At 48.3% G+C, this 16,077-nt stretch overlaps 3 protein-coding genes across 3 annotated transcripts; 2 read left to right on the top strand and 1 right to left on the bottom strand.

Moving 5' to 3' along the window:
- Positions 1-631: 631 nt before the first annotated feature.
- Positions 632-10,291, bottom strand: GIQ15_02317 (uncharacterized protein; the record flags this gene model as incomplete). The annotated part of the gene is made up of 3 exons (XM_033549734.1): positions 632-10,040; positions 10,118-10,153; positions 10,212-10,291. The coding sequence occupies 3 exons, from the start codon at positions 10,289-10,291 to the stop codon at positions 632-634; spliced, it is 9,525 nt and encodes a 3,174-aa protein (XP_033406895.1).
- A 489-nt stretch (positions 10,292-10,780) lies between these two features.
- On the top strand, positions 10,781-12,993 carry GIQ15_02316 (uncharacterized protein; the record flags this gene model as incomplete). The annotated part of the gene is made up of 7 exons (XM_033549733.1): positions 10,781-10,887; positions 10,944-10,961; positions 11,020-11,073; positions 11,127-11,214; positions 11,276-12,301; positions 12,363-12,736; positions 12,798-12,993. The coding sequence occupies 7 exons, from the start codon at positions 10,781-10,783 to the stop codon at positions 12,991-12,993; spliced, it is 1,863 nt and encodes a 620-aa protein (XP_033406894.1).
- Positions 12,994-13,750: 757 nt separating this feature from the next.
- GIQ15_02315 (uncharacterized protein) lies at positions 13,751-15,115 on the top strand (the record flags this gene model as incomplete). The annotated part of the gene is made up of 2 exons (XM_033549732.1): positions 13,751-13,844; positions 13,911-15,115. 2 exons carry the CDS (start codon positions 13,751-13,753, stop codon positions 15,113-15,115), a joined length of 1,299 nt encoding a protein of 432 aa, XP_033406893.1.
- Positions 15,116-16,077: the final 962 nt, after the last annotated feature.

Raw genomic sequence — 16,077 nt, 5'->3', positions numbered from 1 at the left:
GAAGAAGAAGAGAGAGGAAGAGGAAGAGGGGAGGAGGTTCCGAGATGCGAATTTTTCTTCCCTAAGAGAAAAAAAGAGGAATGGCGGGGCTTGTGCGGTTCTGCCCAGGTGGGCGAAGGCGGTAACCCAGAAGGGGAAGACGCGCTGCTTAGGTCAGCATATGCCCCGCACTAGCCGGGCGGCGGAAGTACTATACAGGTACCTATGCACTTATATATGGTCAAAAGATACTTGTTAAGTACATCTACTCTAGTCGGCGTCTCTTTTCAGCTCTATTAACACCTTACTACGACTAACACTATGGAAGTATATGATATTCTAGATACTGCTATGATGAGCGCTGGGAGAGACAGAGGAGGTGTGGTACGGTAGAGATAGAGAGCCAGGGGGTGCCGGCTGTTTCCATGACGATTACACAATAGCATTATTAATCGGAGAACCAAGTCTATCCCGCCTCGTTAACTATATATACAAAAAAGTTGAAATTTTACGCCAATACCATGCCATGCCATGCTTGGAACGCCGGAGTTAGGGGTTAACAGTGAATAAAATAAATAAATAGCATGCAGGATGTAGTGCAGCCAATTGGAATGATAGACCTTGCAGGACATGCATAGCACAGTCACCGGGATCATGACGAACCGAGAATCTTCGAGTATGCGTCCTCGACGTCCTTTGCAATCTCCATCAGCGTAACGATGATAATCTGATGTGTGATGTTAGGCAGTCGATCACGCTGTAGGCCAATCCATTCTAGCGGTGGTGTAGCGTCTCCCATGTCTCGAAGCTGAGGGGTCTCGATGACGGCCGGCTCTATCGGGGTATATGTATACCGTGACTGAGGGACGTTCACGACGGCGGTGATCTTCTCTTGTCCGTTGTATTCTCCTTCCTCTCCCTCTGCCTTTGGTCCGCCCGTGATCTGGACGGCAGCCTGGGGGAGCGGCTTGCCCAGTCGACTCGCGAGAGCGCGAGAATGGGTGCTCCACATGCCTCGAATAAACGCAATGCGTGAATAGTTCCAGCCAACGTCCACTTTGCCTTCGAACGAACTCTTGAAGATATAGTCAATATGGTTGGAGGTAGGGGTTTGCCATGTTTTCATCGTCGCAACGACTCGGGGAACCTTGAGGATAGTCCCGCCCCGAGAGCCGGTGGCACGGCTAACGATCTCATCAACTGGAAGGTCACTTGCTGTAGGAGGTCCTGAACTGTTTACGCTTGACAAGGCAACCCGAAGCTGTCCTAGTGTCAGTCCCAGGCCGGTATGTATCTTGCCATCTTCAATCACAACCGAAAACCGAGCTTCAGCGTCAAGAGCTTCCAGTTTGAAGACCTGGTTGTCATGGAAGCTATTAGGGAACGCCCCGACTCTGATGGTGCGTAAGTTCACCACCACGCTTGTCTGGAGGGATATTGGTAGGCTGATATCACTAGTGTCGCTTTTTGGTGCTGGTTTTTTCATAGTTTCCAGTGGAAGGGCTCCAAGTGAAAGTGTTTTCCGATGTAGGGCGTTTTCCACCTCCCTCAGGGAGGTCTGGTAGGCCGCTTGTTTTTCTTGTATCAGTCGTTGCAATGTTTGATATAGCCCAAGTCCCTGTGATGCTGTCATTGTAGTACAGAATACGTGTAGTTTATCACCTTCAAGGACACTGACGAGGCGATCGTTATGTTTCCCGCCCTCGTCTCGGACATTATACATGAAAAAATCGAACGCGTCCACATCGACGACGAGGAAAGGTTGGTACTCGAACGACACCTTGGCTTGTAGCTTGCCAATTCCGACTGCTGCTTGAATGAGAGGAGTGTGGCCCGCTGAAATCACGCCGCTAGGCCATTCGATGGACGTGCGTACCCTGAACTTGGACAGCTCAACAAACCCGCTCAGTCTCCCTCGGCTTTCGATTCCGATGGTTTCAAACCCAATACATAGATTTTGTTCCCAATCCGAGGTCTTCTTTGACGATACCCAGAGATTCTTTATGGTAAAGTCTGACTTCCCTATCGTTTGTCCCAAGTCTAGTTGTATGTCCAGTGAATCTATTGCCAAAGTTGAGTTCCATGGGAATGCGCCAGCGGCCGCCATTTGCTGGTATCTTTGAACCATGTACGCTTGGGCTTCCGAAGACTGTTCATGTGTCGGTGCTGATCGCTTGAATTGGTCGTCTGGGGGTGTCCAGATTTCGCGGAAAAGGAGGAAATCCTGGGCTTGTTTGGCATTCATTTGCAATCTTGTAGGGCTGATCTTTAGGATAGCCGAAATACCACTGCTGGAACTGACATGTTTGCTGTTCATCATTGACACCACAATGGAGTCCACATCGAAACTGGCGGTGGATTCATTGGAGTAAACATGCTTCACAGATGCTTGTAGCTTATTAAAAGTCATCAGCACTGCAAAGAATCGCCGTTGTTCTTCCGATTGTACCGTGTTAACTGTGATATTGACATCTTCGAAACCGGCTGTTGCTACAACTCGCGCAATTGGTTGACAACTCAGAGTAAATTCCTGTTTGCGGATCCAAAGACCAATGCTCAGCTTGCATCGACCGAGTATGGTCGTTGGGTCAATAGATATGTCCTGGGATGGCTTGCTGGTGTGTTCCTTTGCCACCTGCCCACCTCCTCCCTTTTCTTGTCTCCCAACCACATCCTGTACAGTCGACGAAATCTGAGTAAGGAGCGGTACTACGCTAGGATGGAGAACATTGGAAGATGCGTCGACTTTCATTTCTGCTTCAAGAATGGGGGTATCCGCTTCTGAGCCCTCAAATCGAACCTTCAAAGCCACACCAGGGGCTCGAAGAGTTGCTGTGGAGACTGAGTCGCCGGACCAAGCTTGTCCATATCTTTGATCATTTGAGCCCATACTACTCCTGTTGCTCGGTATGTTTGGCGTGGATGTGCCAGGAACATGTCTTTCTTGCAAAGCAACTATTGCTCCAGCAAAATCTGCATCAACTAAAAGCGAGTCTAGCTGCTTAAACCCAAGGGTTTCCTTCCCTACATTAGGGTTCTCAAGGAATTCAGTTGTCCATAGCGATTTGGCCTCGCGCACTCTTTCAACGCCAGATGCCAACGAATTCTGCAACAAACTAGCTGGGATAATAAAATCCGAGGTGAAGCGTATATCGAGAGCTTTCCCTGCAGCTTGAAACGCCAGTTTCCACTTGGAGTTGATTGATAAGAATGAAACATTGAACACTGCCTCTGGCAGCAGGGCAGAATTTTGGGATCGCTTCTTTTTATCATCGGATACCGGTACCATTTGCAGTTGCATATTCTGGATACGCAGTCTTGCCGCATTGGTCTTCTTCGTGGTAAGTTCAACCTTACTAATGGAAAACACAAGATCCTCCATACCGGCGCCGTGGTCCTGGGGAGAAGGCTCTGAAACTAGCCAGCTAACTTGGATGTTAGAAAGCTCCACAGAATAGGTTGCATCCAAAAATGCAAGTGCGTCTCGAGGGTCATTATCGACGGTGTTAGTAGTGGTGGCTTCGGTTATTTCTTTATTTTTCCTTCGTGGAAATGATATCATGCGAATCTTCCTCAAGTGCGCAATTTCCTGAGAGTTATCAATCGTTTTGATGGTTTCCTGTAAATGAGCGACAATGTCAACTACTAGAGAAGCAGTTTCAGCAGATATCTCAACCTCCAACCCCGAGCTGGTTAGGTGGAATAGCCGCATGGCCTGTCCATCTGCCAAATCTTTTAGTGAGCCGCTAAATCGTGCACCTAGGGCCACTTTGCCGTGAGAGACGGTCTCGTATTTGCCTTTCTTCTTAACGTTGACACCGATCTGTGACAGGTACACGTGGAACTCCGGGCGTGTGTTGCGGATCCCAGGAACAGCGGCATTCTCCACGTGTACTTGAATCGTCCCAAACTCAAGAGACATATCCGCAGAGTGGTCTTTGGTTCGCAAGCCTGGCGAAGAAGCATGAGTCTTAATCCCAGCGAATGTAAGCCGTACTTGATACACAATTCCCTGTTTATTGACATCCTTTTGCACTGGCGGTGCGGAGGAACCAGTTGATAAGACTCGGTCAAGGTGTGACTTGAGGATATTCCCATCATGACTTAAATCTTCAACGAAATGTGATATCTCAGGCCCATTGATAGCACTTAGAATATTCTGCACGGCACTAGCATCAACATGCACAATTTCAATGGTGGTGTCTATATCAGTGAAAATTGGGTCATTCGTCATATCAAGACGTACTCTCCCATTGATAGGTGGAATTGCCATTGATGATAAAATGCGCAAGTTCCCATCCTTATTTGACTGAATTGTGTGCAGGTTGTTTTTGATATCGTAGTCCAATTCGAACCTCATACGGCCAAGAGGTGTGACGGACAGTCGTGCTACGTCGCCTCCGATGGTGTATTCTACCGTCGGGAGGAGCGCGAGGCGGATCTGGTAATCGTCGAGGAAAGTGGCAACGTGGAAGTGATGGACGTCTTGCTTGGTTTGTTTAGGCAAACTAACTTGCGGAGTTGCAGAGGAAGGATGCCCAGCAATATTCAATATATACTTGACTTCGTCCTCCACCACGCGGTCGGCCACATGAATAAGCCCAAGTGGGTTTTCTGTCACCTCGTATCTTAGTTTTTCGCAGGTAGCAGCACATTTCCAGTCATGCTCGATATGTGTATCCATTTCTTGGGAATGATGGGATAAAAAGATGTTCGGGTTATGGAATTTCCACTCCATGAGAGGTTTTGAGTGGCTGGTGAGTCGTGCTGAGGACATTTCGGACGCTAGTATTACGCTTATGGTTTCTCCAGCTGACGCTGAGTCCGGTTGATGGATCATGGACGCTTTTAATGCTTTCCCTAGTAACCCAAGCCTCAGGTTGATTCCATCCAGGGTGGCAGACCCTTGATCAGCCACAAAAATAACATGGATCTCATGTTTATCTTTAGACACCTTGTTGGGTTGATGCGGCGGTGTGTTTGGGGCACTGCTTGGCTGGGGGGCATCGCTCGGTTTGCTCTTTAGAATCCCATCGAGGACTTCGCATAGTTCCCAGTTCAGTTGTAAAGATGCGTTTGAGCAGTGGTTTTGTACAACTAACAGCCCTGACTTCTGAGTAGGCGAAACACCCAAATTTTCAGCCCTAAAGCGCACAGTACTTGACATATTTTCGACAAGGAAACCGTTCTCCCTTGGGCCCGGATCTAGTGAAACACGAAGAGATCGGAAGAACACTGTTGCGTCGATCGCCTTTAGCTGACTAGCGGCCATGTCATCCATCTCATCCTCACCCCAAAGGGCCTTGACGATAAGGCTTTTTCTGATAGGGGTCAACTCCCAAGTGCGCCAAGTTTCGAAAATCGACAAGATAACTGCCTTAGCATCAGCAGGGCAGGGAACTTGGTTGTCTTGACAGTCTATCCGCAGTTGTTTCTGTTTCTCTGTCGCGATTGACTTGTAGATATTACGAAGTCGCGACATAATCTTCCAAGCATCGTCAAGCCGGAGATGTGGCTTTGTAACCCTGAGAGCATAAGATAGACGTGTCATGAATTGAGGTTCTGGCATTTGTGCACCTGCATTTGCAAGATAATAAACCAGGTATAGCAGGCGGTTTTCATCGGTAGTTGAGGTCTGTTGGAACTTGGCCGAGATGGAGTCAACCATCTTGATTGTTCGGTCCACCAGCAGTCCGAGCCTTCCAACTGACTCATTAGATGACACAATGCCGATGTTTTGTACCTGAAGGCGGGACTTAATATCCTTTTCATCAAGTAACCAAAAGGCGATGTCAGATATCTTGAAAGCGCATAAGCCAAGCTCGCCTGGAGCATCAGGCTTCTCTTCCCGAACAGAAACCGATAGCGAGTGCGATGTTACGCGTGCTGTAAGTGATTTTGTAGGTTTCGCGCAGGCATTAGCTTCTAGAAAAATCTTCTCGCGCAAAATTGCACGAGTATGAAAGAGATCGATGTGGTATTGGTCCCTAATGGTATCGGCCGAACCGCTGGGCCTTAAGGAGGTGCTCAACAATCGAATACGACATATAGGTATCTCAAGAGAAAATATAGAAGTTTTCTGTGTATTCTTATTGGCAGCCTTTTGCACTCGAAGCGCGGCACTCGTCAACTTTGCCTGGAATGAGTCAAGGATCTCTATAGGGTGACGTGGCTGGATATCTTCTAGGAGTGAGGAAACGGCGTATAGTGCTTCTGGCGAACAAAAGCCGGTCAAACCAGGCTCTAATGTGAAAACAATGGTGGCCTGGGAGCCATCAATACAGTCTTCATTATCGAGCCGTTCAAGATCAGCCTCGTATGTTTGTTTTTGGCCAAGGAAAAATTCAGAGCCAGATGGGATGGGAGGGACGTTCGTCTCATCAGGCTCAACCTTATAGAACGGGAATTTTGGCATAGCCCACGTAGTTGAGATAGGCCTGACACGTTGCTCCCCAGGTATGTATTGGTCAGGGGTGGGGTTTAAGCTGGACGTCAAGGGAATATCAGTAAAGCCAAGAAGGTCTTTCGAAGGAGACTGATGCGGTGTTTGGAAATATGGGCTATATTCAGGGCTTGGTGGAGACTGAATGGGTTCTGGCATAGAGGGAACAGGCATAGTAGGGGGGATGAAGCGTGGGTTGGTCTCATCTTCTGTCGGAGACGCAAACTCGTCAAGAAGAAGCCATAGAGTACGGTGTGTTCGCGAATCGTGCTTCCTGATATGATTTTGCTGTAGAGAGCGATAATGGCTAAAGTCCTCTCTCCTCCCCAAAGTACTGAGTTTCAGTGATGTATGGAAGCAAGCATAGGTCTTAACCGGATTGCGAAAATCAACTTGAGAGCGTGCTGCTGTACGATCTACCGCTGCAACGGTCACGTCTGGAACTGTCAAATTGACGAATAGTGACATTTTCGAGCCACATCGGTCATTAAACTCCACGTCAATGCTTCCTGTTTTGAATAGAAATGCCGCCTCGTCTACCAGTGCCCACACCCTAACGGACTTCACATTCGCGCGCAAGAAAGTAACATCGTAAACTCCTGTCTGTATAGGCGGCAAGGCATTCTCATCATCATCAAATGAGAAAGCCAAAGATTCGAAGGCCGACTTAGCTGACTTTATGAACGAGGACGAGCACTCCCCGACGATAGATCCTACTTGGAAATCCCAGTTGCACGCGTAAGTAGGCTCGGTGGGGGGCAGCCCAAAAAGCCTATGGCCAAAGATATCCAGGCCATCGATATATAGTTGAGGACCGGACCTAATCGACGGAGCACCCGGTTTTTCTGACAGCACCGAGATTTCCAGAGGTGACAAGGAGGAATGAAAATCCATGTAATAATTCGTGAATCTTACGTCCAAATCTAGCGATGTTGCCTTTAACACAAGACTCTCGTTTCTATCGTATAAGCCAGTTGGGAGAAGAACTTTGATATCATCTGCTGCAATATGAAGAATGACATCGAGGCCATTGGTGTGAGGCGCCGGGTTAGAGCCGCTAAGCCCATTAGCAGTACCGGCATCGACCGCTGCCCTATGTTCATCCAAGGTCTTGAAGTGGATAGTTCTGCCAAAGTAGTTTTCATTGACGTCGAGAAAATTCTTCAATATAAAACCGTAGAGGTAGAGGTACGGTGCACTGCCAGATAAGTTTATAATCACAACGTCAGTTACTTTCGGCGACGTCATATTATACCACGCGTAGCTGCCGTCAATTTTCAGTGTGTCCAGTCCACCAACAGGTCGATCGTCCAAAAATGTGCGTTGGGTGTTCCACAGAGGGGTTGAGAGCTTCAAATCTCCATTCGAGCCTTCTATATCGAAAGTGGCTATGTTGCGGCTTGCCTTGTGATGAACGATTGGGATATCCACACGAGCAGTTATTATCTCTCCTTCGATAATCAAGAATGAGTTATCGTCAAGGTCGGAGGGGTTATTGATGATATTCAAATCATTGACGTTTACCAATAACTTGAAATCAGGGAAGGCGAACGAAAGGTGGTATTTGATCGGAACAAATGTATAATATTCTTGGAAGGGCCCCGAAGTCCAGTCGGTGATGAGGTCCGTGAGTAGAATTAGATGGTCCCAGAGTAAAAACAGCTCCAGTTTGGTACTTTCCACATCAACCAACCAGTTATGGGTGCTATTCCATTGAAGCGGATTTGAGAGATCACAGGAAATGACTTGACGTTCGCTTTGCCATAACATGCCATGATTCACACTTGAGGCCATTTTCGTTTGGCGCAGGTCAATATCCACTTTGTTGCAATATCCATGACTACTCGCAAACATCGCCATTGAATACACGATTGTTGAGCCTGGGCTGACTTTGAGGGATAACCAGCCGAACGGCCTAATATCCGGACCTTGGCTCCCAGATTTCTCAGCTTCGTTCCCTCGAGAACGGTCCTTGTCTTTATTTTTCTTCACACGAGACGTTCCTCGCGAGTGATCTGCACGGCCCTTCCATTGCCAGTCCTTTGATGCCTCCCTTGTAGGAATACGAAGCGTAGTAACTTCATCGATGAGGATGTTCAAAACAAATGCAATACTTTGTCTCGTCTCCCCAGGTTTAAGTGCAGGAGTAACCTGCGAGTCCCGATATGAGTTTGGGATGAAAACGTTCTGAAGATTGATTCGTTCGCGGTCTGCCCATGGCCCATAGTTAAGTAATCCACCGTGTATGGTTATGTCCATACCCCATTCGGGAGGCTCTGCGCCATTGATATTGTGAGGGGAACACTTAGTAGAAGGGCTCGGGCTGACCTTGGAGATCGCAACTGGGCCTCCAACGTCCCAGTAATAACGAAAATAGACACTGGGGGAGTCCAGCAATGTTGAAAAGCGCCCATATTCTACCGAGTTCCATCCTTCGTGGTCATCCTGCTCCTCCTCGTCAAGATAACGTGTTAGACCAAGCCAACCATCTTGATGGACCCCACCAGACGCAGGTCGACTCCTTTGATCATGTCTTGGATGAAATGATTCCACAGAACTTTGAAAGTAAGGAATTAAATCACGAATAGTATTCCATACTCTGCGCCTATGATGTCGATATCGCCGATGGAAGCCGCGCATGTAGTCACGATCTTTGGAGGCATCATTTGTAGCTTCTATTCCACTCACAGCAGCCAGTTGTGACTGTTTGTAATCTGGGTTAGGCTTCATCTGCACGATGGGGTGAGAAAGGTCATATTCGAATATCTGTCTGTAAACATCAAAGGGGCCAGAGCATCCCGCATCGATTTTTCCCACGGCCTTATCAAATGTTAAGGTGAGTATGGTTTTTGTGTTCTCATTCCCCATAGCCAAAGCCCCTCTATGACATTCCATAGATATCGGAAATAATGATAGAATTTGAGGCCCATACGCGTGTTCCGGACCATGGGGTAGTGAAGAGGCTCCAGTTGTTAGGCTCCCCCGGGAACTTGTCGACCTTCTTCTTTGCTTCTGCGAGTTGACATCCTTCGTATCAGACAGATCTAGAGGCGGCTCAGACGGACTGGAGAAGGTGCCCTCGTGCTTACTATCATCATCTCCGCCATCTAAAATGTCCGGCTGGGCTTCTTCCCCCTCCTGGCTATCAGATGATGCATTCCGCCGGCTGGTAGGCGGTGCGAACCCAAACCCAGCCAGGATCGAGTCATAAGCAGGACTTCTATTATACACAAACCATTCTAGGCCATTGAGAGTAACTTCAATCCTAGACGGCGGTTTCTTCTTATCCGCAGACCCAGCATTCTTGATCCCATCCTGTGCTTCAGATTTTGTATTCTTGCTCGTTGGGCGCCTGGATTTGCGCTCCTGGTGGAACGTATCTACCGGCGGTGCTGGCCGAGACCAGAATCTCCAGGTGATGTAGCCTGTCTGGACAAGAACCGTTTCATTTTCGCCATGGTAGCGTATCCCTTTGAAAAATACCCGGCCGGCCAATAACGATATCTGAAGCGCATGGATGTCTATATAGGCTCGGTAGTAATGCCAGGTGTACGCACGAATTCCGTAGGATACGAGGGTCGCGAATAGACGGTTAAAGTAGAAAAGGAAGAAGAGAGTCCTATCGTTTCGATATTCTCAGTCAGTAAACCCATACTAGTTTGTGTTTTAAATTTGGGGGAGGGCGCAAAAACGTACAGAATTCCGCTCACGATCAATTCAACCAAGAACACCCTATGTATACACTTCTCTTAGCGATGTCCTAGCTGCTATAACAGACGATCAAAATTACCAGTTGAATTGAGGAACCGGCGCAAGTGACTCTGGGGTCAATTTGCCGTTCGCAATCTGGTGCTCTGGTGAGAATGACATTGGTCATATGCATCTCGAATTGCTCAGTCGCATAGCCGATGGAGGTTTAAAGACAAGGGTAGTCGGCTCTGAATCAACGGCATCGCATATTTGATCTTATAGGCAAGTTCTTTCGTCCTGATGAGTCTGTAGGAGGCTTTGATGCGGCCGTTGAATGCGTGGACAGTGCAAAGTACGGCGAGGAGGGCATGGAGAGGTCGAAGGGGGCTCCGCGACGTCACGCGTTTTTCGGCCCAAACAAATTGATTCTAGAGCTCCAGGAGCTTGTTCCCTGGCACATTTTATTGTTGCCTTCACCCCCCCAGCACATAATGCTTACATCGACACATCTGGTTATATTGCGGTCATAAATAAGAGATAAAAGTGCATTCTTTAGTCCTATTATTTGAATTTCACTGGCCGTTGATGGCCCAGGGTGGCCGCATTCAGATGTGAATGGGATGGTATACTTGACTACACCCAACGCCATCGCATAGCAAGGAGGACACTATGGTGCTCTTCAGCACAAGTTCTGGGGGCACTGGCTCCAGCCTGGCTAAAGCTGCTATTATTGTAGCTGGTGTGGCTTCTCTGGTGGCCTCACTTATCTCGTTATTGTATGTATTTGGACATGATTGCCTGCTCTACACCTGCTAACATCCTCAACCGGCAGGTCTATCTGGCTACAGACGTAAGCTTAGCCTTGCAAACACGAAGATTCCGTCGATTCAGCTACTTATCTATTATAGTAAAAACTACCGAAAACCTCTCCTCCAGCGATACGTCGTCAGAATCCTTTTGATGTTAGTGAAACTCCACTGGGAACCAAGAGTTGACATGGCGTTGACATTTGCAGGGTACCTATATTCGCGATATCATCTTGGACGAGCATAGTTTCGTTGAAGGCAGCAGCTTGGGTTTCGCCTGTTCGGGATATCTATGAAGTATGCGCGCACCTATATACAGAAATGTTGAGAACTTTGGGTTAACCTTGGACTGTCATAGGCGTTTACCATTTACACCTTTTTCCAGCTTCTCATCAACTTCCTCGGTGGGGAGAGATCCCTCATTATAATGACCCATGGCCGTCCTCCAATCCAACACACCTGGCCACTCAACCAGTTTCTTCCAAAGATTGACATTTCAGACCCGTATACCTTCCTAGCTATAAAACGAGGGATCTTGCAGTACGCATGGTTAAAGCCGATACTTGCACTGATTACCATCATTCTTAAAGCCACCGGTACGTTCCAGGAGGGGTACATTGGGCTCTCGTCTGGGTATCTTTGGATCGGAATTATATACAATCTGAGCGTCACAATCAGTTTGTATTCGCTCGCATTGTACTGGATCATTATGCACGATGACCTTAAGCCATACAGACCGGTCCCGAAGTTTCTAAGTGTCAAGCTTATTATATTTGCTTCCTACTGGCAAGGGTTCTTTCTATCTATACTTCAGTTTCTCGGTGCAATCCCGCATGGTCCAGAAGGTTATACTCCTAACAACATGGCGGCAGCAATTCAGGATCTACTAATCTGCTGTGAGATGCCTATATTTGCACTTATGCACTGGTATGCATTCTCGTGGCACGATTACGCGGACTCATCCATATCCTCAGCTAGAATGCCTGTTAAATATGCAATTCGTGATGCATTCGGGGTAAAGGATCTCATCGAGGACACCAAAGAAACTTTCCGCGGCGAAAAATACCAGTATCGATTTTTCGACTCAGAAACTAACGTCATCGCCCACGAAGAGTCACGGTCACGCATGGCCCGCGTGATGGACGGCATGCGGTACGAAAGAGGCGGGAAAGCCAAGTACTGGATCCCCAAACCCAAGGAGGTAAACAGCCGGACACCACTCCTAGACCCCGGGTCGTCGTCCTCCCGAAGGGAGTCTCAGGCCAGCTCGAGTCGGACGAGGGACGAATGCAATCGGACATATGATATCGAAGAACCCACTCTTAACGAGGATGATGAATTGTGCTTCACGAACGCACGCAAACTTGAATTCGGGGACTGGAACGTATGTAGTACTGCTTTTAGAAATGTTACTTCGGGTCCAACTTTTTCTAACACCGATATAGTACCCCGTCATCACGACAAACGAAGTATACCGAGAACAAGTGTGGCAAAGACAGACGTCCCAGCCATCTATCAACTCAGGCCGCACAGCTTCAAGCGAAGGAAACAAGATCAAACGGCCTGGTAACCGTCAAAGCAAACGCCAGCAGCGTCCCAACGACCGGCAACCAGGATCATCTAGTAACGCCAAAGCGGATAAGGCCAAACAGCCAGCGGCTCTAACTAGAGAGTCAAGCCGAACCAGCGAGTCAAGCAGCGCCTCCCGCCAGCTTGCAGACCTGGTCGACGGTACGGACGAGGCCCCAGCGCAAAGAACAGGGGACCAGCTCCCTCGTGATACCAGAACACGGGAGTATACAGATGAGCAACCGTCCATGTGAGTTTCTTCAGGATACGCCCTTGCATTGAAGAAATCTTTGCCACTAATAATAATCAAGGCACCCGGCACCACACAACACTAACGAGGTACCGCCACGGCTAAATGGTAGCGAGAACCTTGCGCCTTCTAATAATAATACACACCGTCGTTCAGACGGCTTCCAGCATGACGGATCCGGGCCAGGAACTGAGGGGTACAGCGGCGTTTTTGATGATGAACACGACGCCTGGAACACCTCTGGTGCAACCCGATAGACGGTTCGTCCGTCGTTACACATTTGGAGCATAGTAAATTAATTTCTTGGAGAGAGCCAACTTCTGAAGCTGCGGAGTTTTGCGTACCCATCTTTCTTGTTTTATTTTTGTTTTGTTTTATTTTGATTTTTTTTTGTATAATGTACCCGACTGTCGAATACAATTGCTGAAGCAGCCTTCGGCTCACTGTTCGTCCGCCGTTCACTACCAACGGCTCATCTGAGTGAAGATCAGACCGCTCCCAGGCATACTCGCTATCAACATCAACCCTCGATTGGGCAATGCCCATGCTAGCTGCTGCCGGCCAGGATCACCCTTGTTCGCTTCCCCTCTAATCTCAGCGAACGGGAGCGATTTCCAGGTCAAATGCCCGACATGCTTAGAACCTTGGCGACGCACCGTCATCCCATCGCTCTTAAAACATCGCGGATTTCATCCTAAAATTGTGATGGACCATGTCGCATGCATATTCGATGAACCTATTGGCCGACGCCCATGCGAGGCGCCAGAGGCTGCCCCTCTCTGGGTATGAAGGGAGGTTCCACAGCGTGTCCTCCAGGGCCCCCCTTCCCCAAGGTTGCGTTTCCCTTATATTAACATAGCTTAAATCCCGCCCGATGCCAATTTATCGATTTTAGAGAAGCTTGCCTCGCCCTTCCTCAAGGCTCCCCCATCACCGTAAAGTTCCAGGAGAACTGCTGCCATGGACACAAGCTTCCAAGCATAGGGGACGATGGTGCCCGAGTGAGCAGGCTCAATGTTCAAGGCCTGGTTTCCGTCTTGTTCCTGGTGCATCTGGGCTGAGGCTGGTGAGCGGGCTCCTCCTCGCCAGGTGCACAACGATGGCATAAGTAAGTAGGAGTTGGATTAGTCCATTATTGTACACCGTCAATACCAAGAGCTAACATGTTGTTTAGCCACGCCAGAGGATATCACAGTGTGCCATGATCAACCCCGTCCGGTGGCGCCCATGAAGCTGGTTCTCTATGACAACATCCCAAGTAGTCCCCGTGTTGATTCACGCGCTTCGCTACTGCCCACTTTCGTCACCGAGGGCAGGAGTCTGGCATCCCGAGCATCGAATAGAGCAAGCCTCTTCCTCAAAAACAACAACCGACGACCATCGCCCCGCAAGTTGACAATCAGTGGCCCGACGGACTTTCGCCATCTTACTCCCGGGAACGCTCCTAGACGCCGCCGTCGGTCCTTTCGCCCGCTAGAACTAAGTATCTATGTTCCAGGAAACCAATTACCGGACCTGCCAGTATTCGAAAACTTCGGTCTAGATAACTTCGACTTAGATAGCTTCGGTCAGGATAATAATTCGTCCTGCCAAACTCCAACACCACCGCCAAAGGCTGTTTGTCCACGAGATCGCAGGGATGAACGCCAGTTATCAGACCCGTCTCCTTCAATCCCGTTCGCTGTGGCTCGCAAGCCAGTAGGCGCTCCATCAGTTCGAAATTCATTGTATATTGAAATCCACGATCGACGTCATACAATGCCGCACCCAGAGAAGGTACAGACCACTCAACCCTCTGTCTCTCCGCCCCGAAGGAGTTGTGAGACGCTTGACAGCCATCTACATGCATCGCTTGACGATCTCGTTGCCCTTAAGCATGCTGAAATGCAGACCCCTCCGCCTTGTCTCGACTCTCCCAGTAGGGAAAACCACTCGCGCACATCGACCCCAACATATCACCATCACACCCGTTCTCGCACCATAGTAGACTGGTTCGCTGCCAAGTCATACAACAACCAAGAGTCATACCACAACCGAGCAGCCTCCAGTTCGCGTTTCTGGATGCCCCAGTCAAGAGCACGTACGCTCAGCGGTTCAACGATGGTGTCATTGGCTAACGCATCCACTGCTGGGTTTTCGTCCAGGAATCCGTCCCTCTCAAGCTCAGTGATCATGTCAACCAACACTCAGTCGCCCCTCACCTTTCACGCGGTAACAGAGAAGGACTACGAAGCCTATGATGCAACTACGAACTATAAGCTCCCAACACAGGAGACTTGTCCGACCGTTTACGAAAGAAATCGGCCCAAATTCAGACCGGGGAAAGAGCTATATCATAGCCAGCCCCTAGGCGCGAATGATATTGGAGTGGCATTCTAAGGAGTTATGCTTTCTTCTTCTGCCTATACCATTTCCATGGACTACACTTTTGGGTGTAAGACGTAAATTTTCAACGTCTCTCAATACCGCTGATACCACTTCCTAGTCATTTATCCTGACGCCTCTTCCCCTTAATTTCTAGGTTAATTTTTTATCTCAATTTCTCTACTCCTACAGCGGTGGGAATTATCGGGAGGCGCCGGAATTGTTGATAATGGCGGGGAAAATGGGGTGGTACATATATTTTGTAATGCGCGGTGGGATCTAGGAGGAAAATATACCCCATAGAGCATCAGGGCGGTGCTTTTTACGGTTCATTAATTCTAATCAATATTAAACTAGTTGGGCTTTTCCACTTTGAAGAATATGCGTTCCCTTTTTTCCAAGGATGAGCTTCATTCCTTTCGTGACAAATCAGATTTCTTCTCTCGATTATGCAAATACCCTCATTCCAGCTATTGAAGCAACTGCTTCTTTGATAACTAGCACTGCTGCCCTGGTGTCATCTTTATCGACATTCAGATACGCCACAAGCCGAACAGTCAAAGCATCCATTGCGCCTCCTTTCACACCCATGGACCGTAGCTTCTTTACGAACTCGACGGCAGCAGGATGTCCGTTTTCATGACGAATCTTGAAATACGCTAGGTTGGTTTCTACTTCGTTGGGGTGGCATACATGTAGAAACGCAGTTCATCAATATGTATAGCTCTATCAGAGTCTAGCCAACAATGGAACAGGGGATCTAAGGCTATATGCAAGAGAATGCCCAATCTGTGCGAGTACTCCGTGAAAGATTAATGGAAACGAAATAAAGTGAATATAAAATACAAACGCGTTTTGGTCTAGAGATATATATCCATTGCCCTGGGTATAGGAAGTAAGTAACAAAACCGGGATGCCAATGGGCTATGAAAAAAGAAAAAGAAAAGCTGAAATAGATTTAACGCCTTCATCCACCG

Source organism: Arthroderma uncinatum (genome assembly GCF_011692745.1).
Source record: "Arthroderma uncinatum strain CBS 119779 chromosome Unknown scaffold2, whole genome shotgun sequence".
Taxonomy (NCBI): Eukaryota; Fungi; Ascomycota; class Eurotiomycetes; order Onygenales; family Arthrodermataceae; genus Arthroderma; species Arthroderma uncinatum.
Note: the sequence above shows the minus strand (reverse complement) of the source record. Positions and strands in the feature narration are given on the sequence as shown.